General features: G+C 36.0%; 1 protein-coding gene across 3 annotated transcripts in view; it reads right to left on the reverse strand.

Moving 5' to 3' along the window:
- Positions 1-18,809, reverse strand: part of ANKS1B (ankyrin repeat and sterile alpha motif domain containing 1B) — a 195,679-nt gene extending 176,870 nt beyond the window's left edge. For all 3 annotated transcript variants that reach the window (XM_026053456.1, XM_026053455.1, XM_026053454.1), the window contains exon 1: positions 18,398-18,809. In XM_026053456.1, the coding sequence (XP_025909241.1) occupies positions 18,398-18,598 (201 nt within the window). In that variant the 5' untranslated portion in view covers positions 18,599-18,809. The remainder of the gene's footprint in view (positions 1-18,397) is intronic.
- Positions 18,810-25,099: the final 6,290 nt, after the last annotated feature.

Genomic DNA, 25,099 nt, shown 5'->3' on the forward strand with positions numbered 1-25,099 from the left:
CTTTGGAGATCTTTAAAACCCGCTTGGATGCAGCCCTGTGCCACGTGCTCTAGGTGACCCTGCGTGAGCAGGGGGGTTGGACTCGATGACCTCTGAGGTCCCTTCCAACCTTCGGCATTCRGCATTCTATGATTCTAAATAACCGTGAAATTAAGTTAAAAGCTAGAAAATGTAGAAAGGAACGTTAGCTAGAGAAAATTTTCCTATAGTCCAGTGACAATGGAGTGTGGTAAGGTGTGGTAAGTCAACATTCCAGTGCTGTTGAAAAAATTTTCCTGATTTATATCCAGTGACCACCACATACCAAAAAGAAGCTTAAATTCAGGACCATTACCTTGAAATCAGCATCCTAACTTCTAAGATACAGAGTAATACTTTTAGTGCATTTGTTGTGTGTATTTGGAAGGAAAATAGTAGCTGTCAGTATCCAAAGGGACAAGGTGGATGTTGAGCTCCAAGTTGCTCAGCTGTATGGCAATTCCAGCCCCTGGATGATGTCTAATGCAGGGCTGCAAGAGGGACACAAATCTTTCAGCTATAACTCCTGCTTTGGAATATCTTACTGACTTCCCCTCCTTAGCATCGAAAATACTGTTTTTAAGTGCCTTTTCCTTCCTACTGATTTTGGTATTTGGTCACTTATTCAAACGGAAGGATCCCAATCCCCGAGTTAGGAATTTAAAACTCAAGAGCAGCACTGTGCACCACAGCTGCACTTCATTACATTTTTAATACAGTCTTAGGTTCCTGACAGCTATTTGAACTCTAATCTGTGCACTGGAAAATGCAGCCGCTGCCTAACTTCCAGGTGCTGAAGTCCTTTTCTGCAGCTAGATGCCAGTAACTGGAGGCTATTAGCTTAATATGCTCGTTTGTTTAGTGTTTTACTATGAGACATCTTTCACAAATGAAGTAACGAAATGTTTCCTTTGAATCCCTTTAGGTTGAGACCCATTTTAATTCATTTTAAAGATTTTGTTGATGTCAAGGCAGACAGAATGAGATATTGTCTCCTCTTGTATGCAAAAGAGGTTTCTGTTACATGTGATTTTTGCCACACAAACTGTTATGATTTATTTTCACAGTGTGTGCAAAGATGCCACAAACCAAGTCCCTGAAGCCCAGGAGGAAAAAAAATGGAGTCTCCATTCTCCTCATGCGCTTTCTAAAAATATAAGAATATCTGATTAAGGGTTGACAATTTTCTTTTCTTCCTTTGCTTGCTCTTGTAATTCATTTCACAGGGTAAGTGGGCTGTGTTTTTCTCTGATTCTTTCCACTTCAGCAGCTGGGTGGCTCACTTTGCAGGCCCACTCTTGTTCCCTTGGCAACCAGGAGATCGCTGTAACAGGATCCCATGTGCTTTATGTCAATACCCGGGGCTATTGTTCTTTGATAATAATCRGGCAAACACGGTTCCACACTGTGAGAAAAGGAGATTAAGCATCGTCCAACTGGACGGCCATCTCCCATGACAAGTCTGGGCTTACYTGGGCTAGCAGTATGTTAGGGATCATGTTACATGACATGTGGAGAGTTCACGAAGGACAGATTTGTGTCATGTAAGATATTTTCAGTACTGACCAGACACCATTCTTCAAAACATGGTGCAAAACCAAAATTTTAGCTCTCAAGAATCCTGAATGTGCCTATCCATGGTGCAATCAAAGATCTTGCTTACTCACTGGCAAGGTGTCTCCCCTTAGCGGTCAGTGCTGAATGACCAGAATAGCAAAATATATATATATTTAAAAAAAAGTCTTAAGTAATTTTTTCTTCTCTTATCAATGGCATAATTTAACATTAAGCATATGGATATTTAGACAGACTAGATATATTACAGGCAGACCCAACCTTATGAAGTACCAACCCACCATAGACTTGGACTAATGTACAAGGTTCAACTGCTCTCCAGCACTTGGAGGAAGCTGCTTTTCCATTTCGTTTCTGTGCTTCAGGAAATCATCCTTGCACTGCAAAACTTATTTCTTGTATGTTGCAGAGAGGACCGGAGCCATGGCCTAGTTTTCTTCCAAATGAACTTTGGGATGATATATTCTGCAAGCATCAAAATAAGAGTAATTCCTGCAGAAAATGCATTGTGACAAAAGGTCCAGACTTGTAGAGTGCATGGAAGAAAGGACATTTTTTTATCTCTCYGTGAAAGGGATTTTTCACTGCCTGCCCTGTACTAATCCCTAAAATACTCAAGCAAGCTAACACTGAGCAATGATTCCAAGGAATGAGGGAAAACGCTTCCACTTAGACTCAGTCTGTTGAAAGTCAAAGTTCTCAGTTTCAGATTTGGAAAATTGCTGTGTCACCAGGCATAAGTAGGCAGTGCATTCTGGAGTCATCTATTGGTTACTRCATTTATTATTTCTTTGTTAACCCATGACAACATATGTTGCATTATGTTAATCAATATCATTTCAAGAAGTACCATCTAGCTATGTCACTAATAACATGGTAGCTTTTACCTAAAACCTATAATGAACTGTGTAGCTATTGTCTGGATTAATACATTATTTCAGTCATCAAATGAGTTTGTTGGCAATCTTTAAATACCTTGCTATAGAACAATGACATTTAAAATTCTGAAATGTAAAAATAAGAAACAGACAAATACAAAATTAAATTTCTGGTTGTGTGCATATCCAGGAGTCTTATTTCTCCCTTTTCTATTCCCTTCTGCCATTCATATCTACTTTTTCTCCTTGCATTACCTATTCCCAATATACATATTATTTTCAGATATATATCGATTACTGTAGCCTTCCTTTATATTTACTTTGCCCCCTTTATTTACCTATTTTCCACTTCTTTACAAATATTCTACTGTTGTTTATCAGAGATATAACACCAAGTTCTGTCTTCTACCCATATCTGAGTAGCTGGAAATGACAAATGACAAATACTTAAGTGATTAGTCACTGAACATGACATTTTTATAACAATCTATAAATAATTTATGYATATATAATGGCAGACATAATCTTTTATAATCAGCAAATACAGGAAAAAAAGCCRTCCAATTCAAGAATTGTGTTCTCAGTAATCAAACTATGCATCCCATTAACCTACCTCCAGCCAAATCTACTATTAGATTTGAAAGTTAATTACATATACTAATTGATCTTATACACACAGTCCTAGCATCATGATAGGTCCCACTGAAGTCCCTTTGAAGTTTTCCTCTTGCCAAGCAAATGGAGTTTGGTTTCAAGAACTTTACGCAGAAAGAGAAGCTTATGCTGTTATTTATTTAGGTCCCATAGACTTATTTTCCTAAAAATACGAGGAAACATGCTCAAAATTCATGAGGGGACAGCCTAATATATTCTTAGGGTATTATTACCTACATGCAGGCTGATTTAGTCCCAGAATATTACAGACGAGTTCTACAGCATTGCCACATAGCTGATTTTCCAAGTATGCACATTGGCATATCACCTACTTCACATCACTGTTAAAAASAGGCAGTTTAAGATTCTGGTATTTCATTTCCTTCAATCATAGGGAAACCTTCATGCAAAGTCAGTCTCATTGGCACCATCCTCCACAGTGCTACTCTACTGAGCTTTTCCATCAATCCATTTCCTACAGAAGGGTACTAAGTTTGACAATTAACCTTCAGGACTTTCTATTCAAATTCAAGCAAGTTTCCTTAGTGACATTTTACCGACTTCTTTTGGAGCAAGGTTTTTTCTGATTTAACTTTTCTTTGCAATAAAGAAGTGTTCCTAATAGTTGTGAAGAACACTTTTAAGACACACTGGGCTTTTCTGCCTCTAATATCAAGTTCAAAAGAGATCAGTGATATCAACTGATCAGATAATACAAGTATGTGATCTGGATTTAGTAGCACAAAATTATGGAATACAATTATGGAAGACAATTCTACATTTCAGTGCACTTCCTCAAAAAAGAAGGTTACAACTATGAATATGAAGGACAAAAAAATAAAACTCATCCCCACTACAAACTAAAGTAATGTTGCAAAGTCACAGGGCTACAAATACCAGAATGAAGACTGATCAAAACTGATTTATCCCTGCTTCCAAAACAGGATAAATGTGATATTATACATACTATGTAATTGTATTTTCAAGTACTCCATAAATTCCTTCCAAAGTGAAGGAATATGAAATAAGTATGAAATAACTTGGCATTTATTTTTGTAGCCTTTTTTCATTCTCTGTGTGGGTCCTTGCCTTATATATAGCTTGTCATTGAAAGCCTCACCAGAAAAAAATGACTCATTTTCTTGTCACATTTTTTTTTACATTTTTTGGAATAATACTTGGACAGCTCTGAAGCAGAAGCCTTACTGCTTCTTCCCTTGGATATGGATTTCAAAGAGTTTTCAGTACAACAGTTCTGTCAAGAAAAGTTGTCTCAATTTGTACCTAACTGTTCAAATAAACCAGAAGCCTGATAAACTCTGAAGAGTAAAACTATCTGAATAATATGATACTACAAAAAAAAAAAAAAAAATGGGGATCATGTCCAGTTTTCTGCAAGAAGTCATTTTAAGCACCACCAAAAACACTAGCTCTCATTCAGCATCAGTTCTCTTGGGCCAGAGCTGTCACCTAAAGAGTGATAAAAATGTCTCTGTGATGCCAATGCACTCTGCCTGTTCGCACATCTAAAAGCTTTCAAAGATTTGTCAGTCAAATCTTATTTTCAGGACTTTAAGTCAGTAAAATAAGTGTGAAGAACTCTTCCTCCTTTCTGTTTCCCTTTCCTTCCTTCCTTCCTTCCTTCCTTCCTTCCTTCCTTCCTTCCTTCCTTCCTTCCTTCCTTCCTTCCTTCTTCCTTCCTTCCTCCCTGTCTTCCCTCCCTGTCTTCCCTCGCCTTTCTTCCCTTCCTTCCCCCTTTCCATTTTTTGTATTATTCTCTTCCTCAAACCTGCACTGAAAAACACAGGAGACCAGTTTTCGCTTTGAAGAATAGGAGACAAGGATTTGGAGAAAGAGACACATGGTCATTTCCATTGAAAGAAAAGTGAAAAATAGGAGATAGGGAGCACAAGAAGGGTTTGGCAGCAGGGATACTGTGGCAGGGAGAGAGCTCAGAAATGGAGGTGCATTTTGGTGAAAAGGGCCAGATAGAGAGAATTYATGAAATAAAGAGGAAGGAAGAATAGTACCTAGGTAACTCCGAGAGCTAAAGGGGAATTAATTCATTTTGCCATGAGTTTGACTTATAGAAGGAATGAAGTGCATGTTATTGTACTTCATATATAAGTGAAGTTTAAAGATATTTCAAGTTAAATATGACTAGGGCATAAAGTTAAATATGATGAGGGCATACATGAAAACATTCCCGATCCATTTTGTTTGGGTCCTAGAAACATTAATAAGAATTAAATACTTGTTTTCACAGAATATTTTTACCTGGAATCCCATAATTTTCACTGAATTAATTCAGAACTTTAATGAAGTTACTAAATGAGGTGATATGACTCAGGTGATCAAATCAGACTCCAAACTAAGAAAGTGGCTTATGATTACAGTTAGAAACCAGCAGATTTTCAAGGCCACTGAATTAATTGACCACAAAGAGCTTTTAATATTCATATATTTCTATCCTGGATCCTCCGGGCAGCAATATGAGATGGATAATGAAGGGTACATAGAAATGTTTTCCCCAAAGTCATACTCCAAATCATGGATTGATCCCAGAACAGACCTACTGTCCTACACATTCTCCACAGACCACTTCTCTATCTCATCCACCAGGAAGTTTTTGCTTTATTCTTCTCATGAATTGCCATTTATTTCTGTTCCTGAATGAAAGGAATCATATTAAGAAAATATATATATACATGAAGCAAGATGCTATGATAGATGTAGTTAAAGACAGAGAAAAATAAAATCATGCAAACAAGGACAATAAAATTTGCTGACAAAAGGACTCATACTGCAGGGAATCAAAGATTTGTTTGTATACGAGTTCTTTGGCATAACTGTCTACTCTTGTTGCATAAAGTTATTTTTCTTGTCAGAAAGTGAAAGTCTACTATATCTGAAGGCAATAAAACAAGTAGGTAAAAATTAGAACAAGAAATAAAAGGTTCATGGACAGAATAGACACATTTCCAAACTCCAAGAGAGTCGACAAATGAAGTAACTTATATTGTCAATTTATAATTCYTTTCTGGCAATAAGAAGGATGCCTAGGGAGTTCAGAGAAGCTAACAGAACTATAATATTCATGCTATCTTTAAAAATGGATCAAGGCTAAAAACGAACTCAGTATTGTGCAATCTTTTATCCTAATGTGGCATAGCAGCGAAGAACTATTATTTCCTTAGAAAAGATATCTTAACTTAAAGAAGTGAGCTTTCTATGTGATTAAAATGTTTGAGGAAGTATTGAAAAAGCTGCTAAATAGTGTGGTTACTGAAGAATAGAAACAATAACTTAAGAAATTGTTAGAGCTGCAACCCACTGCTCAAGTGTTTTTAGTCTGATTTACAACATTTCGGTGACTTAGATATAGACTTTCCCCCCACTTTATTATGGAGGGAAGTCAAGTTTTAACTGTCTCATGGCATGTTAGCTAGGCTTTCAAAGAAAATACTCTTTGGGATTTACACTAAAAAGGTTATCTATTTGATAGGTATTTATCCAGGATGTTTGTACTCATGCTATTTCAAAACTTGCATCGTATTTAGCCTTAGAATCAAAAAATGGTTAAAGGATCATTATCTATTCAAGGACTTTTCAAGCAAATATAAAACTTCTCGCAAATCTGGCCCATTGATGTTGCCATCAATAAATGCAAAATCACTCAGTTTACTGTATAAAATAACACTCATAAAAGTCTGAAACATGTGATTTTGAGTAAGTCACAAGTTGTATGTACAACAACATGATGTGTTTATCACTGATTGCAGGAAGAACAGTCTAAAACAAATGCAGTTTATAGTTCATCAGAGATTTTATCACATCTGCATGGTAAGCATATGTGAGCATAATGAAGGATGGTAAACAATATAGAAAGCACTATGTCAGGTAGAGAATAAAAAATGTGAAATGTTTCAGGTGATGTTTTAAAAGTCTGCAAAGTTAAATTATTTGGAGAATAAAGTAGCATTTGTACTATTTGTTTTCTTGAAAATATATTTTCATAAGGAGTGGACTAAGAAAAAGAGCAGACAACAGATGTGAATTCCTTTTTTTGATCTTGTGTTCATGATGAATACAGGTTTGCTGTTATTTCAAGCAATTATGCTTATGTGGCAGAAAATCACAGTAAAGACCAGGCAGTTTGTTTTACCCTCACTGGGATATTACCCTACTTTTTTCCCCATTGAAAGTAGAGAGCATCACATTCTTAAGAACTCAAAATGTGTTTAGACTCATGCAGAACACTCAGAACAAAAATTTTAGGGCTGACCTCCCATGCAGAGTGTTCCTTGTCTGAAAAATCATGATAAAAGTTCTTCTAGCTGAATACATTATTTTTTTGTTGTCTGAAACAAATTATCTTCTCAAGTGTTGTCCTTTTATGTTATCTAGCTCTTCATTTCCCAATTTTAAGATGCAAATGTTACTTTGAGAAACTGGGAGAATATTTGGACGTATAAATCCTTCAGAGTGATAACATAATCCCAKTGTTCCAGATGAAGAATGCTAGACAATTGTAAATCACTGCTGAATTAGATGAGAAGGCATTAACCATTGGGCTAAGGTTGTAAAATCATTATGTAGAAACGGAAACATTTAAAATAAATTTTATTTTTAATAGATAGCTCTTTGAAATATGCGCTTGTACATACTCAAATGTCAGCGCACTGAATGAAGGGGGCAATCTCAGAGAAAAAAATATCAGTGGAAAATCCTGTAATCATAAGACATATGAATGAGAGGAGTAAACTGATGGTGCACAGGTACTGCACTTTTGGTTTATTTCTGAACTCTGAAAATTTCACCTTGGTAATATAGTGTATGTGTGTGTGTGTGTGTGTGTGTGTGTGTGTGTGTGTGTGTGTGTGTGTGGTGTGAACAGGCAGAATGGAGAGCATGTTCACACAGGTGTCACTGGCTTAATTTCTTTTCTCAGTAAAAGAAAATCATCTTCAAGACTGATGCCAGAGACTTAGTTCTTTCAAAATGCATGGGCATAAGGTAGAGGAGAGGGGAAAGAAAGGATGTGTTTCCAATGTGTTGGAAAACTGACGATCTCTAAATTAAAGTATAAAAAGTTTGTGTGCCTTATAAATGTAGATAGAGTCAGGCAATATTTCTACCAGCAATGTCTTGCCTGTGTGGCAATTCTGGTATTCCACAGAAGACTTTTAAAAGTTGGTTGTAGTTATATTAGCAAAATCGTAAGTTGTTTCTCTTGTTGAAATTTTAATTATTTTTCTTGGAAGGTAAACTTCTCATCTACTTCATGAAGGACATACTGCCTTGTGCAATATAATATTTCTTTCTCTGGTTTCCCAATAAATATTYTGTTCTCCTTCCAGCTGCACAATTGCTTCATTCTTCCTTCTTCTCCTCTCATCACATCCCATTGCCACATTCTAGTAATTTCCCATTTCCTCCTGACCAGGCTCAGTACAGATGACAATAACTATTGTTGATAACATCACCATCAATTTCCTGCTTGAATAAAGCATTCCTTGTACCAGTGAAAGGATGGAGACAAACAGATCAGGATGTTGGTAAACTATACACAGGATGAATTCTGTGATCTGGAATACATATTGGTACTATATATACTTTATTTGCATGTTATTATTCCTTTACTAATTGATTCATTCAACAAGAATTCTTAGATAGAATCATTAAAGTAGCAGGTATTTCAGAATCACACAGGMAAGCTAAGGTTGGAAGAGACCTCTAGAGATCCTCTAGTCCAACCTTCCTGCGCCAGCAGRGACACCCAGAGCACGGGGCACAGAGTGGCATCCAGGCGGGTTTGGAAGACCTCCAGAGAAGGAGACTCCACAACCTYCCTGGGCAGCCTGTGCCAGGACTCTGTCACCCTCACAGGGAAGAAGTTCCTCCTCACATGCAGGTGGAGCTGCCTGTGTTTCAACTTACACCCATTACCCCTTGTCCTGTCACTGGCCACCACTGAGAAGATCTTGGCCCCTTCCTCCTACATTCCCTCTTCATGTTAATACATATTAATCAGATCCCCTCTCAGCCTTCTCTTCTCCAGGGAAAAAAGGCCCAACTCAGTCAGTCTCTCYTCATACAAGAGATGTTCCAGTCCCTTAATCATCTTGGTTGCCCTCTGCTGGACCCTCTCTAGAAGCTCCACGTCCCTCTTATACTGGAGAGCCCAGTTCTCATTTCAGTTTTCTTAACAAATATCACATAATTCAGACCATTTATTTAATTTAGTTAACTAAGTATTCTTTTGTCTGCTTGTAGTACAAGTTTTCTCTCTCTATTGCTCTAAGTGGTCTCTAATATCTAAGTGGTCTTCCCTAACACTCACTCTGTTTCACTAATTCTTGTACTTTGTCCTTTATGCTAAAGCTAAAATGACTCTTTTCATGAGTTCTAGCAATGGGCATAATGCTTTTAATGTTCCTTTTAACTATAGGACATTTAAAAAAAAGAATTAATTTTACTTGCTATGTCATTTTATCTATTTTTTTTCCATTTTGTATTTTACTTATTTGCCTAACCTCTTGTGATTTATCTTTTATCTCTTTTCTGTACTTTAAATAGTTTCTCTTTGCTTGAATTTGCATAAATACCTGTAACTACCTGAGCTTTTTTTACATCATTTAACCTTCTTTTATAAAGGATAATGTGTTCAAGAATCTTATATTTATTTTCATCTAGTAGCCATTTTTATTTCTGTTAGTATTCATTAATCACTGTGAGGGTGACAAAGCACTGGAACAGGCTGCCCAGAGAGGTTGTGGAGTCTCCTTCTTTGGAGATCTTTAAAACCCGCTTGGATGCAGCCCTGTGCCACGTGCTCTAGGCGCCCCTGCGTGAGGAGGGGGGTTGGACTCGATGACCTCTGAGGTCCCTTCCAACCTTCGGCATTCTATGATTCTATGATTCTATGAATCTTTCCCTGATAACTCCTTTGATATCCTAAAATGTAATTATCTGTAATCAAGCTCCTCTGTACTGCTGTCTCCTTCAAACATTTTTCTAATGTAGTCAGGGAAATTTGTCATTGTTTGAGAYTAATTTACCTATCGGTCCAGGTTCCAACCATATTCGGCAATATTGTTCTTAAACAATAATCCACAAAACTGTATATTTTGTTCCTTTATACTTTCTTGCTTTGTACAATTTCTTGTTGTATGAAGAAGTATCTCTATATGAGATAAGTTAGAATAAGCTATAATTTTTTTTTTTTTNAGAGATTTCTTTTTCTTATCTATAATGTAAATATAACTATAAACTTACTGTCCTTTAAATCTCCTTTTTTTTTTTTTTACTTTTTATGTACTCTCTCAGACTTCTCCCTTACTTTTTTGGCTCTGTTCTACCGTAATGATATTTCATTGTCATGTTTTCCACATCTTTGCTAAGTTAGGAAGTACAGCATTATAAACATCATTCTATTTACAAACATTTTCAATTCTTGGAGTTTTGCTATTGTCAAAATCACCTGGGAGGTTTTGACCTTAAMTAAATACATAGCAAAGTCTTGTTTTGGCATGATATCTCTTATTTTCAGAGTTATTGAAAGTCATACTTTATTATATCATATTTAGAGTTTTCATCTGTTTTATCAAGCTAATTTCAATTTAAAAAAAATCTACTAGCGATACATAAACACGTATAATACAAAAACTTGTATTCAGGGCCAATAGCAAATTTCTTACACATGTAGTCTCAGAATAGTCTTTTTAGGATTTATGAGTGTTTGCAAAGTGCCTGTATCTGCACCAGGTGTGCTTTTAGCTCAAGCATAACAATGATATTTTATTAAAACAGATGGGGCCAACTTCAGCCTTCAGATGCCATACCCACACTGATATGTACCATGAAATAATTTCACTTGCATCAAAATGTTTTGAAGAGCTATATTTTTAACTTATTAGAATTTTTGCATATGCAATGTGCATTGAAACTTACTTTAGATTCCTCCAGATATCTTTCCTTTTATTCTTTGAGAACAGACACACATTTAAAAACTGAAGAGAAAAAATACTATACTTGCATTATATTTCTTTGATTTGTAGAATCAGATCCTAATGCATTTTAATGCAATGACCAGTCTGCATTCTCATTTTAAAACATTTCAATATGGCAAGAATAACTACACCTGTTCACTCAGTTCTCCTAATGAGAAGACATTCGAAAAAGCTTTTAAGAGAGAAAGAGGTGGCAACAAAGTTAATATGTAGCTATTAGGCATGACTTGGGAGGAAGTGTAAGCTCTTTTAATTAGCAACTCAGGAAAACACTGTCAAATCTACATGTTTGAAATAGCCACCATGGAAGACTAGCTTAATTTTAAAAAACGAACACTGTGATTGCCTCCCAACTGACTGTGATGAGAATCTCAAAAAAACTTATTTGTCCTAAAGAATGTCTAACAGAACCTGAAGACACATTTTCCAATGTTGAGCAATCATTACTACCAGAACTTTCATAAAATCCTTTAAACACTGGATCAATCAGTAGCCTGTAGTGGCTCTGTTTTTTAAATACAAATGCACACATATACAAAGATACATACATACAGATTTCTATAAAATCACATTTGCCTGGGATACACCAGAAAAAGCACTGAAAGCACTGACTCTAGATCTGCACACAGTTCACATCAGGTAAGGATGATGAAAAATGGTCTGAGACCACCTCAAGCCAGAAAGACAATGCAAATTATTATTTGCATATGTAATATTGAGGAGGACATTTATAAGCCCTTCTGTCTCTGGACTAACTTGAGGAACATCATGGCTGAAGCATTAACTGGAGTATGCAGAATGGGATTGTTTATTGGACTGACTGCTGTTGCAGAATGACAGGCAGAATCTTTATCTCTGGCACCCACCTGAGCTCAACTTTGCAGTTCTTATAATAGCAAGAAGAATCCCTACTAGAATGAAAAAGAAGATCTCAAAGCCTCAGGGCTGGATGTTCTGAGGAGGTAGAAAACATTCCAATAACAATACTTATGTTTTCTTTTGGGAGGGCAGTAGGTGAATTCTAGTCCAAATTAAGACACCTTAACTTTTGCGTCAAAATGAAAGCTTAAAGACCACGCTCCTGCTATAGAGATCCAGTCAGAACATTCAATGAGGCCTAGAGAGTGATTCAGCTGACCAGCTAGGGTTACGTAAATATATGCTAAAATAAGAACAGTAACAGTTAATTAACTGATCAGCTAAAATGCACTCTGTGACTCCATCAGCTTTGATGATTAGTTCTTCATATAGTTGCCCCTAAGTAAGAATCTAGAGTCATTTGAGATGCTGCAATATACACGGCCTAGATTTCAAGATCATAGAATCATAGATTCATAGAACCCTTGAGGTTGGAAGAGAACTTTAGAGATCATCTAGTCCAACCCCTCTGCACACGCAGGGTCACCTAGAGCATGTGGYACAGGGCTGCGTCCAAGCTGGTTTTGACGATCTCCRGAGAAGGAGACTCCACAACTTCTCTTGGCAACCTGTTCCAGGGCTCTATCACCTTCATTGTTTAGAAATGTTTCCTTAAGTTCTTGTGGAACTTCCGATGCTTCCGATGCGGGTAATCTGTGAGCAACTGGATTGAGTCCGAAGTATGTACTCACCCTAGTGGTATTTTAGATACCTAGTGAACATATAGAAGTCTCTATTTGAACTTGAACCATGCCCCACTGAGTGTTCAACTAACAGCTTGGACTAASGAGACAGTCAAAAAGGGCTACACAAGGGGAATGGCAAAGGAGAATGAGAAGGAAGTACAGTGACAAAGGGCTGCTTGGCTCAGGGTGAATCCATACTGTGACTGAGAAGAGCTCCACAGTCTTAGTGGCAAGTATTTTAGATCTACCATGAGTCTTCTGGAGGTTCAAGAGAGAGGAGTGAAATATGTGGTTCCAGACATGCATTCTAAAAAATTCACTAGAGAAGCAAAAAATCTTACACCAATCTCAAAAAGGCTTATTTTCCTTTTGCTCCTTTCTGCTAAAAACATCGCTTGCTACACGTGACTCAAATCATTCTTCATCATCTCTGGGAAAACTACATGCCAACAGTGTTCTCTGACAGTTTTCTTACACTTCAGCTGGTAACTTAGTATCCTAATCGCTCACTGCAGTAGCCATTATGGGCCTGGAGGGCTCACAGTCTGAACACTGGAAGGGTAGATCTCTACTCTTGAGGAACTGGGGCTTGAAAGCCATTGCAGTCACTGAAGACTAGAACTCTTGACAGACATTGGCCTGTTTTTTGTCTTCGGCAACATGGCTAATTTAAGAAAGGTGTTGTCAGACTKACTCATTCTTTCAAATTTTCTTCTCAAGCCCAGATCATCAATCTCTGCACCAGATATTTGTGGATACGGACTGTAATGATCTCTGCAGGTATAGAACTTGGAAGCAAGGCAGATAGATAGAGAATTTCTTCCAGGTATGTTTCTGTTTAAGGAAATAAATTTATGTCTGCCTGTCATGTCTGTTCCTTATACCTGATAAGTAGTTTAAAATACTTTATAGATTAAGGAGAAAAATTATTGGRTATTCCAGGACAGAAAATCCCTGAAATGAAGCCCGAGAGAAGGCAGAGGTCAGACCAGGTAAGTTTCATACCCAGTGAAAGGAGGAAGGGAAGACTGGAACGAAGGTAAGGAATGGAAGGGGGGAATGAAGGCAGGAAGAAAGGAAGGGAGGAAGGAAATAAGGTAGGAAAATGCAAAACTTAATTCAAGAGAGGCTGCTAAGAAGAAGTGAGAAAATAGTCCTTGCCAGCACAATGAAAGAAAAAGGGGGTAAAAAATAAAAAAAGAGCTAGCTTCCTGTCCCTGTGCTGTTAAGTTTCCCAGGGCGAACATAAATGCAGTAAATTATTAGAAGGAAAATAAATGTGTGTGCAACTGAAATATAAAGTGAAAACTTWAGGGATCTACATTCATTACCTAGACAAGCACAGTGTGATGTAGAACAACACTTAAGCCTCATGTGTGCACAAACAGACAAACAGACACATTAACTGCACAAATATCAGAACTCCAGAGCCTTGTGAGATACCCTGTGGAATCCTATCAGGCCTCCAGGTGCCAACCAAGCAGGACCTGTGTATCTAACTGTTCCTTAGTAATATCTGCCAATTTTTCAGGACCTCCCAGATTCCTGACAGTATCTTAAATGGTACTAGATGCCTACATTTAGGCAAGTGAATTATCTGTTGGATGTTACTTTTACATCTAGCACCTGTTGACCTCAAATGATTTAGCAGTTTTGAATTCCAGTCTGCAGTCATCCTCAGCCTCAGTTTCCCAATAGTGAAAAGGAGACAACTTTTATAAATATTCACTTAATATTTAGTTCCTCAAGTAATGTAAACCATATTTAAGGTCTTGGAGGGGTCATGCATGTAAGTTCACAGCAGGGGGAAAACAGTCTAGAGTCAAATGTCTGTTAAGGTCATTGTTTGTTACTAGTGAAAAGTAATTAGGAATGTCAAAAATGTGATCAAATACTTGATACTTTCTGTTAACTTTTTTTGATTATCTGGTGTCTGTTTCTCTCATAGTGTTTCACAAGTATTTGTAATAGAGATTATCATATTGTACTGTAATATTAAGCAAGTGATACAATTTCAAATTATCTTAAATGATTAGAACAACCTTAATCAGAACTAGTCTCCAGTGGGAAGTCATTTGACTGAACTGCTTTTATCTCTGTGGATCAGGAATCGAGGCTTTGATGAAGCTGCAAAGTTTGAGAGAGTTACATGCAAGGTAGCGACCCCATATATTTTAATATTTTCATGTATGTTTCTACCATTCAACTTTTTTTCTCAGCAGATGAAGTTATGTCTGACTATGATTCTGCATAAAGTCTATAATTTGCACTAAGGATATGCACGAGACCTATGTGCAAAAAAAATTCATAAGTTTCTTCAATGTTTCTGTCTAGACTACATTCTAACATTTATGACTAATCTAATCGTTCTCCAGTAYTTGAGAATTAGTTAACCAAAAAATAGAATTTATTCTGTTAAATTTGCAGTATCATTTGCATCTTCAAATATAGAGTAGCACTGCATTAAACAGTCACTACCAATTTTTACATGAAAGATATAGTAACTCAGTACATGTCAAATTATGAAAGCTAATAATAATTGTGTATATATATACATATATGAACATATACATATATTCTAGTATGATAATAAGCATACATGAACCAACTCTTGGGACTGAACCTGTCTGGGGCCTACAAGATATATTTTACAAGTGTTGTTCCTGTACTGCATTAATAGCATGTAAAAATTTCATTTGCAAAAATATACACAGATAGTCTATAAACAGAGTAGTTAAGGAAGGCATAGCTAATATAGATTTTTAAAAAATAAATTGATAAGCTAAAGAAAAAATATCCATTTTGCAAAGTTCATAGCAAACAGGCTATTTCCTATTAGAAAGTCCACGTATGTTAAGCACTATGAATAAATCTTCCTAGGTCTAAGCACAGTTAAGTGCCTACCTTTCCTAAATATTCAAGGGAGAAAAAGCACAAGGAGTTAATTTTTGTGATCTAATGAATGATAATCATGAAATCCTTTTATCTGAAAAACACTTTTAAACTAGAATGCTAATTCAATTAGCTAGATTTTGCTGTTGAGAGCTGTCTGAATAGAGTATATTTGTTCTCAGATGTATGTTTTTCCATGGATATTAATTATATCTTTGTGATATTCCCTCTCCAGTTCTGAACATCTACTAAGACCTGTGCTACTACATCATACTTAATAGGAGTGTGATGGTTGTTGCTTAGGCAACAGAATGAATAAATGCAGGTCAGAATGTGCTTCTAGAAAAACAAAAGCAGCAATATGGAACAGCATGAAGAACAAACACGCCGAACCGATTTTTACTGCATTGAAATACAAGAATTGTTCTATAACTAACCTATTTTAGTAACCTGTTTAATTTAATGAGCTTATAAATATGTTTTAATATGTAAGCAATTTTAATAAAGGTAAACTTGTTCTCATATTAAAGAAGACTGAAGCACATTTAAGTTTGGAGAAATCTGCTTTTTTTCTGTTAATATATCAGTTCTTTCTCCTCCCATTTCCCTAYATACTTTCCTCTTTAATATTTTGGTTAAACATTTTGACAAACACTTCTACCATTTTCATGAGAGTCTTGCATCTATGTAATGCTAATATATATTTTAAAAAATAATTCATAGAGAAAATGGTATTTATTATCTTTTTATTTCCAGTAAAATACTGGAAAGATTCAATTTCTGATGCAAACAATAAACTGAAATATATAACAATATGCTGAACTTTTTTGAAATTAATAATGGAATAATTATTAAATTACTAAGACATAATTGTTTTGTTACTGAATAATTTTGCAGCTTTTTGCTTAATCATTGGATTTAAGGGTTTAATCTTCCAGTCACATATGGATGCAAACAAAACTAACATTAAGAGTCCCTGTGTCATTTACCTGTGGTATATATTTAAGAAGGAAGTGCCTCAGAAAAAGGATTAGATCACGACAAGTAGGGAGCATTAGCTCTCACACGAGCACGCAGGCATAACTTAATCTGCCTGACACCTGAAAAAGTTTGATTTGAGGGCAGAATCTCCTGCTGAATGTGTATGCTTATTTAAGAACAGCAATAACAGATTTAGGAAATTAGAGTCTTATACAAACTCCAGCAGAATGTAGATCAGGCTCCTCTATAGCTAGGGGATATTTGGAAAGCTTTCCAAGGCAGTTGCTCTAGCTCCTAGGGGCTCATCATCTACCTGAGGTAGGTGCACCCCTCTGCATTTCTCATGCCACCTACAGCCTCTTGTGAACAATTTCCTTCGGTAATCTCTTTAAGACTAAATGAACAAGCCCTTATGTAACTAATGCTCCTTTATCTCTCTATATCTACATATATCTACATATATATAGTTATATAAGAATTTATAGCTGCATTTTGGGAAACTGTAGCTTGAAATATTTCTTAGCTTGCTGGGCTGGCAGCAGACACTTGCAGCTTTGTTTTTCTTTTCAAGAATATTTAAAGGGAAAGGTTCTTATTATTTTTATTGATATAAATGAAGGTCACATGGCAGACATGTAAAAACAGGAGGAAGCCTCCACACTCTTCTAATGTAGAAATGACATGAATTTGTTCTATAATTTTCTAATCAGTAACCCATGGCACACTTTGAGGTTGGCAAAATAAATGAAATAGGAAAACCAGGACTCAAATGATGGTTTTCTAGTGATAATATTGAAAATAATTTTCATTTCTGTTTCTTATATACCAGGAGTAAGTTAGGAAAAGTTAGAACTGTTTCCAGATGTACACCATAACTAAAAATCTTAAATAAGGGGTATTAATAATACTTTAAGATCTGATAATTTGTAAAAAATGTGGTGAGGATTTTTGCAAGAGATACAACTAATAGGAATACTGAGGCAGAAAGAAGAGTGATTATATAACAGTCTTGCTTTTCTCTTTACTCTCAATATTCATTTCTATAGGAAGTTTGCAGATCTCAAGTCTATGCCATTTTATATCTCTCAGACATATTATAAATTCTGAAGTACATAAAATTTTACTTCATTCACATATTCCTGATACATCTTTAGAGTCAAAACAGGAAATCTGAGCTATTTAAAGGAATGTGTTACTTCTCCAAACAGGGCACAAGTTTCAACAAGTGAATCTCATAGCCTGATTTAAGATGCAAAAGCATTTAACTGAGACCTCCAGACCCTCTTACAGAGATAGCATATTTTATTCAGTTCCTATTTATCTGTAACTAAAATTCCTCTCAGTACAAGAATAGCACTACATGTTATTTAATTATTATTATGATAGTGTTAACATCTAAATAAAAATAAAAATGTGATATATTGCAGATAGGGGATTGTACAGCTTTTACATGTTTAAAATTGCCTCCTGCTGAGCATCAATTAAAAGAATTATGCTTTTTTTTTAACATGAAGATTGATGAGGGAGAGAGAAAGAACATTTATATTCAGTTTTTATTTTACTGTATTCCTGGCTCAAATATTTTGTAACATGTATAATTTGGAAGTTTATCTTAGGACAATTTATATATTAATTTAGCTAGACATAGAAAAGTGAAACACTAACAGATCTTCTCAGTGCAATGCAGAAGAGCTTTAAGATTTCTAYGATCACAGAAGAGACAGACAAAAAAAAAGGCAGCTACAGTGTATATATATACAGCTATGCACAGAAGATTTCTTACCATAAATTGCACATTGTCAAATCCATTAGCCAGCAAGTGGTTTTCATACTGAGGTAGCCCAATATTTTCCAACCATTGTCCCACTGTCTGGACAGGGCATCGGGGTCCTGTAGGAGGGTGAAGAGGGAGGCGTTTAAGCAAAGAGTAACCATCCACTGGATAATAGCGGTAGTCCTGGGCTGAGAGGTGGCATTGCCACATCGTGTTCCTGGAAAAGTTGGTATCAAACGAGCCCGCCAGCTTGACAGATTAATRTTTTCAGCAAGCAGAAAAGTCAGATGTAAAACATAGTTTACAGGGCAGTACGCAGCAAAAGATCTGATCCTCGCTCTACATTTCTTAGTTATTAATCTTTACTACAGACTGGTACGTCATACAGTAGGAAAAAAAAAAAAAGAAAAAAAAAAACCCATATCAAGCTGTCAGCTAAGCTGTTCTCCGTTATATGTGATTGTTGGAATACTCCACAATGAGCAATGCACTGCCAGCAGCAAGAATTCTTTTTATCAAGTACTCCTACACTCATCAGTATGCAGCTCCATGCTCCTTGCTCCCCCTTGCTCGCTCCCCTTCATTACCCAGCCTAGGCTACACCTCGCATTTTCAATAATAGCCATCAGATAAGGCAGATTTTTTTTTTGTCTGCAAGCTGTAAGCCTGCTGCTGCTGCTTCCTCCTACACACCCATCCAAGCGTCAATCTTGAATGATGAGAGCAGTCAAAACAAATGCAGAAAATAGCAAGATTCAAAAGCAACCTGGAGCACTGAAATCTGAATAGAATCTTCATACCCGTTACGCTTTACATATCTGTTTGTTGTAGATTTTTTACGTTTCACAAGACATTAGCAAATGCAAAACACAAGCCATAGCCCATGGCACGTTTTTATGTGCATTCTCTTTTCCCTTTTTAATACAGCATTTGCTGCAGTCTGTATTTCTGCTTATGTCACAGTAAAATGCTTTAATGAATCAATAACGAGTACATTTTACAGTTTCTCTCCTGTAGTACTGCAAAAGGCTGCACAAACTGCACTACAATTTTAGTCAACGTAATTTGATTATCTGCATGATTTCTTCAACCGTAAAATATTATAAGACGCAGGAAAACCTTCATGCCAACATGTGAAATGATTCGACTCGAAAAGGTCACCATTTGAAATGCATAATTATTTTTACTAAAAAAAAAAAAAGTTTATTTCTTTTTGCTACAAAATACAAATGATTGTGGACATATTTATAGTGTTGCCATAATTTGTAGAGAGGACATATATTTTCCTACTATAATATTTTTAAAAAGAGAGAAGAGGATATATTTCACATTAAAACTAAAATTTCTTTCCTGCAAAAGTAACTAAATATCTCAAGATATATTTTCCATCAATATTGATTTTTTGAGATTGATTGTCCCAAGATAGAAACATTTGATAGCTTTCAGTATCAAATAATCAATATCAAATAAACCTCAAAGAGGAATGTTTGTTAAACTTCTTTTTCACAACAGGATATAGGGTTACAGAACTCAGCAACAAAAATGGCAGATTATGGAATACTGGAACAAATGACAGATAATGGAATATTCAGAGTATAATTCTAAGATCTCCAGCAGAACTTCAGTTATTAAACACATTCATTTCTTCATTTTTTCTATCCATTCTGGATTTCAAGCAACGGCCAGTTTAAAAGAGGACTTTAAATCTACTCATAAGAGAACTGTAGGTATCTGTCAAAGGTATCACTTGGGATCAGTGATATTTTGTCAGAAAAGTGTTTTATAAAAAWTACAAACCTACATTCAGATGATGACTTTATATTAACAACTCTTTGCAAGGTGAATGCARAAGCTTCCTAAGCACTAGCAGTATGGACTTAAAATTGAACTAAATGTTTTAAATTAACTTCCCACTAAAACTCAAAAGCTATTCAGATAGCCTTTGGGCTAGAAATGGATGACCTTTTATTCTCTAATACTGCTGACTGCAGAAAGAATTCAAAAGAGTATTTTATTATTATTGTCTTTTGTTTTCAGACAAGGATGAATGTTATCTGAAGACAAAGTTTGGGAAGAACTGCATGTAGGCTGAACACTTGATTCAAACTGAAGTACGTAATGATTCTGTAGAATAATTTTAGGTGGCCCATAGAAGATGTTTTATGAGGTTGGAAAATAGCAGATTGCTGCAAGATTTCAGATTAAACCATTTCTTCTCACTGTACATCAGTACATGAAGTAAGAAAAGCCATTAGGCATCTAAGAAAAATACTGGAGATTTATCAAAAGAGGTCAATCTATAACTGCTGAATGAACTAGGAATGTTGTCAAGAATTTAATATTCATAGAGTATGGATATATGCAACAAAGAGAATATGTTTTTTTTAATAAGGATACCATTTCAGGCAGAGGAATGGACAATTCATTTCTTTTCAGAGAAAGTACATATTCTAAAATATTTGGAATCTTGGTGTCACAGGGAYGCAAATGAATTTGTTCTCACCTATCTGTAAATCTCCCTACTTATCAAAGTGTTTTTTTTTTCTTCTGTAAATCAATATGTTTGTACAGTGATGGAGCATAATCCTTTCAGGGTTGCATCCAGTCATAGCTATGACAATGCAAGGAGTGTAGTGTATGTTGAGATGAAATAGAGTGGATTTCCCTTGGATTGGCAAATCTGAAAGACTGATCAAATTCTTCAGAGAACAAACTGACAAAGAATTATCTTAAAATAATGAGAATTGAAATCATGCTATTTTTTTTTAATTGATGGAGAAATCATGAATTCCTTTCCAAGATTCCTGAATTTGTCTTCTGTCTTTCCCAATAAGCAGAAAAAGAAACGAAACAGGAAAGATATCTAGTGAAAAATAACCCCACTCTTTGAAAGGATTATATATGACTAAGTGCAATATTTCCCATTCATGCACACACTGTAATGTCTCTGTATCTGGTTGTCCCCCACAAAAAACGTTTAATAACGTAATAAGACACAGCCAATAATGGATGCACCAGTTTCATGGTCAAAATGCTTCTTCCTTACCTTACTATAAACAGCATAGAAGTTATGCTGCCAGTGAATATATGAGACGTGTTTGACTCAATGCCTAGCAACTATTTAAAATTCAAAATTCAGCTTTTGAGTGACTCCATGGGCACACATCCTCATGTAGCTTTGGGTGCTATGTCTATCTGATCTCCATGGCCCCAGCAATGATGATTATAGCACTGTTGGCCCTCCTGTTTGTTACCCTCCAGCTCGATCTTCTTACTCGAACAATTACACATCTGACCCCCATCAATACAACATAACATTGCTCACCAAAGGGAGAGAATATAAGGAGGTGCACAGCCCTCTTGCAGACCTGTTCTCATCCCTGACTCTCTTCTCATTGCTAGAATATCCTCTTATCTRCAAGATCTCTTTAGTTTCCTCCTTTTGTCAAAGAAAGTAGTAGTGGAGAGAAGGCAAAGGAAGGAACTGAGAGCAGAGCCAGGAATGCCAGCATTAGTGCCAAGTGTGTTGTTACTGGAGCTTGCAGCTCACTTGATCTCCTTGTCCTGAGCCAGTAAAGGAGACTGATTGTACCAGGAGGGCCACTCTGATATTTTTTTCTGGGCCAATACAAGTCGGACTTGGAGCAACTGCTGTTGCTGAGAGACCAGAAGAGTGTCTCTTCATTTCACCGAAGACTGTGATTCAGTGCCAGCCCCATTGATGTACAGCTGGAGGCAGTGCCTACTTTGCCTATGTATAAAGCTGGTCCTGGTAACGAAAAATGTAGTGCAGATTGCGAGAACAGGTCTCACCTCCAACACATTTACATTGCACTGTGCTTTTCTGTGATTTTGGAGAACATAAATCCTGTGATAATCCTGCTGTGATACCCCAATCAAAAAAAAGATGTACCTATTCCTGCAAGGAAGCAGTGACGCATAACTCTCTTCAGCAACACAGGGAGAGCAATACTTGGCTCTTTCTTCTCCAAGGCAATAGAGGAAGCACATTCTAGTTATGTCTGCAAGAAAGATGCCATCTGGTATGCTATACAATAATTTCTACAAGACATATCGTTCCCAATGAGACTCAAAATATCTTTATTGTGCTGYTTGGAATTGACTACATGTGTAATAGCAAAGTGCACACGGTCTCAAACATCTTGTAAGGCAGATTTGATCTAGTCACAATAAAATTTATGGTCCCCTCTCTTCTATTACTTCAGCTGTTATTTTTCTTCCTAATGTCTGGAGTGATGGAAAGAAAGAAATGCAGTGATAATCATAATTTACTTGTAGAGAAGGTTCTTCCCAAGTCATTACCTGCTGAACATTGCTAAATACTTCTGGTATTGCAGAATCAAAACTTAGTAGTGATTGACTGAGAGAATTCWGAGCGGAGGCTCTATCACGTATGAAAGGAGAGATCTTTCTGTTGACAGTCAGTTTAGCAGATCTGGTGAAGAAATTGATGCTAGAATAAATACTGCCAACTTAATGTGGCGAATTAAAATCTTTCAGCCTCATGCAATAGTAAGTTTGGATATATTATTCTTTTAGCATTCATGATTTCAGTTGGAGGAGAAAGCTATTTCCAGGCATTAAGATGGAAGTTCTGCTGCAGTAGAGTTTGTGTAACCATGTTCTAGAAAATAAACTAATCTAATGACAAGTATTCCTGGACAAGCAATAAGAATAACTAGGAACAAGATGCTATCTGAGAAAAACTATGCCTAACATTCAGACAGCAAATATAGTTCAAGAAGTTTACTATGGCAGAAGTGCAGTTGTTTTCCAAAAGGTTCTGCTTTACATAAAAGCTTCTGCTTTATCTTATACATTTCAATTATATTATTAGGCCTTTCAAATACTTAGAATTTAAATGATCTTGTACACAAAATTCTGAAAAATGCCGGATATAAAAACTATAACTTCTAACAGCAGATCATGCTAGGTGAGGGTGAATATCCAGAACTGGAACTACTATGAGAAATATTATTCATGGCACATACAGAAATAAAGCAAAATCAATTGAAACAGATTAAATGCAAATAACTAATATATATTATGTAAATGTTACAATTCATTGCTCAGAATAGACAAAAATAATTCCCAGAACACAGCCATCACAAACTAAGAAAATCATCCTTGCAATTCTTTTCTGATTTTATGTTAATATTTAAAACTATTAAAATTGATATTATCACTACATAAGAACAACAACTTGTGTCTGCAATTCTTTTCTGATTTTATGTTAATATTTATAACTATTAAAATTGATATTATCACTACATAAGAACAACAACTTGTGTCTGTAACTATTATAACACATACAAATACACTGAAGACAATGATTCATTTTACTTGACAAATGATTAGTCAACAGTAGAGTGATCTGCACTTTTTGAACTCCGTGGGCCTTTCTAGGAATGTATGTTTCTGACTGTTGATGTATTATTTACCCAGCAACAGCCTAGTTGAAGTACTCTATTCCATCATGAAGCATATATCACTTACAGACACTTCAAAGTTTTTCATGCTCAGCTGATTGCTTTGACAACTTTGATTTAGCCTCCTTGAGCATCCATACTGTTCCCTGAATGAGGCAATGAGGCACTGATCTCATGGAAGAACTGTTATCTAGAGCATAGTCCYTGGACTAGGACTCAAGGGATTTGGTTCTGTTCAAGACTGTTATTAGCATGAAGCTCAGCAACTCATATTTATGATATAAGATAACATATATCTTCGTAAACAAATATTTTGTTTGGGATGATTTTGTTTTTCTGATTTTTTAACTTAAAATTACATTTGGGAGACTCATTTTATTATTTTTGAAGACAACAGGAAAAGCTGATTACAGTATATGACATCATAATAAATATAACATCAACTGCATTTATGCCCTTGGCCCTATAGAACTGCAATTCATAATGCAAACTTCTGAATTACAATACATTAGTAAAGAATAGATAGATGTTTTGCTATGAGAAAACAGGATCAGCTGTACTTAACCACACCACAACTCTGTCTATCTTCAACCATTCACTAGCTTCATTCACTGTCTAGTAGTAGATGCCTACAGCAGAGAATAATGTTGGCATAAAATGGTGCTTTCCTAGCATTCTTCCAGCTTCAAGGAATTTGCAGCTCCATGCTTTCTTGAAAGATTTTTTTATAGTCCTTCCTGGATTTTTCTGCTATAGTTTCTTCTAATTTTAGAGGAAGGCCATAGAGCTTGGTAGTTCATGTAATATGCTGGCAACCAGAGGGTTGTTGCGAGATTAATTTTCCTCTCTTTCTCTCTGTGTTCYATAGGAGATGGAGTTGGCGGGAACTAAGGATGCCGACAGAGGGATAATTGTGGCCTCGTGTTGCACTGACGGATGTTACAGTTAAGAACACATTAAAATTCAGTTTGGTCTTTTTTCATGCACACTGAAGGCGAGAGCAATGACCAAGTGACATGAAACCAAATCTTGAAGGAGCCCCACTATACTATGAAATTATTCTACCTAACATAAATTAGGTAAAATAGGACAAAGATAGCTYGGTTGCATGACATTTTTTTCAGGAATCCTATTACCAGCCAAAGGGTAAATTTATATTATACCTGTTTCACTGAAAATTAATAATGGTTTCTAAAAAATGAGTTAGTTTCTTAAAATAATTTCTGTGCTTGTCTCAGAACTTTTTCGGGATAATAGTAAC

Source organism: Nothoprocta perdicaria, unplaced genomic scaffold (genome assembly GCF_003342845.1).
Source record: "Nothoprocta perdicaria isolate Ctin4 unplaced genomic scaffold, notPer1 scaffold_116, whole genome shotgun sequence".
NCBI classification, from domain to species: domain Eukaryota; kingdom Metazoa; phylum Chordata; class Aves; order Tinamiformes; family Tinamidae; genus Nothoprocta; species Nothoprocta perdicaria.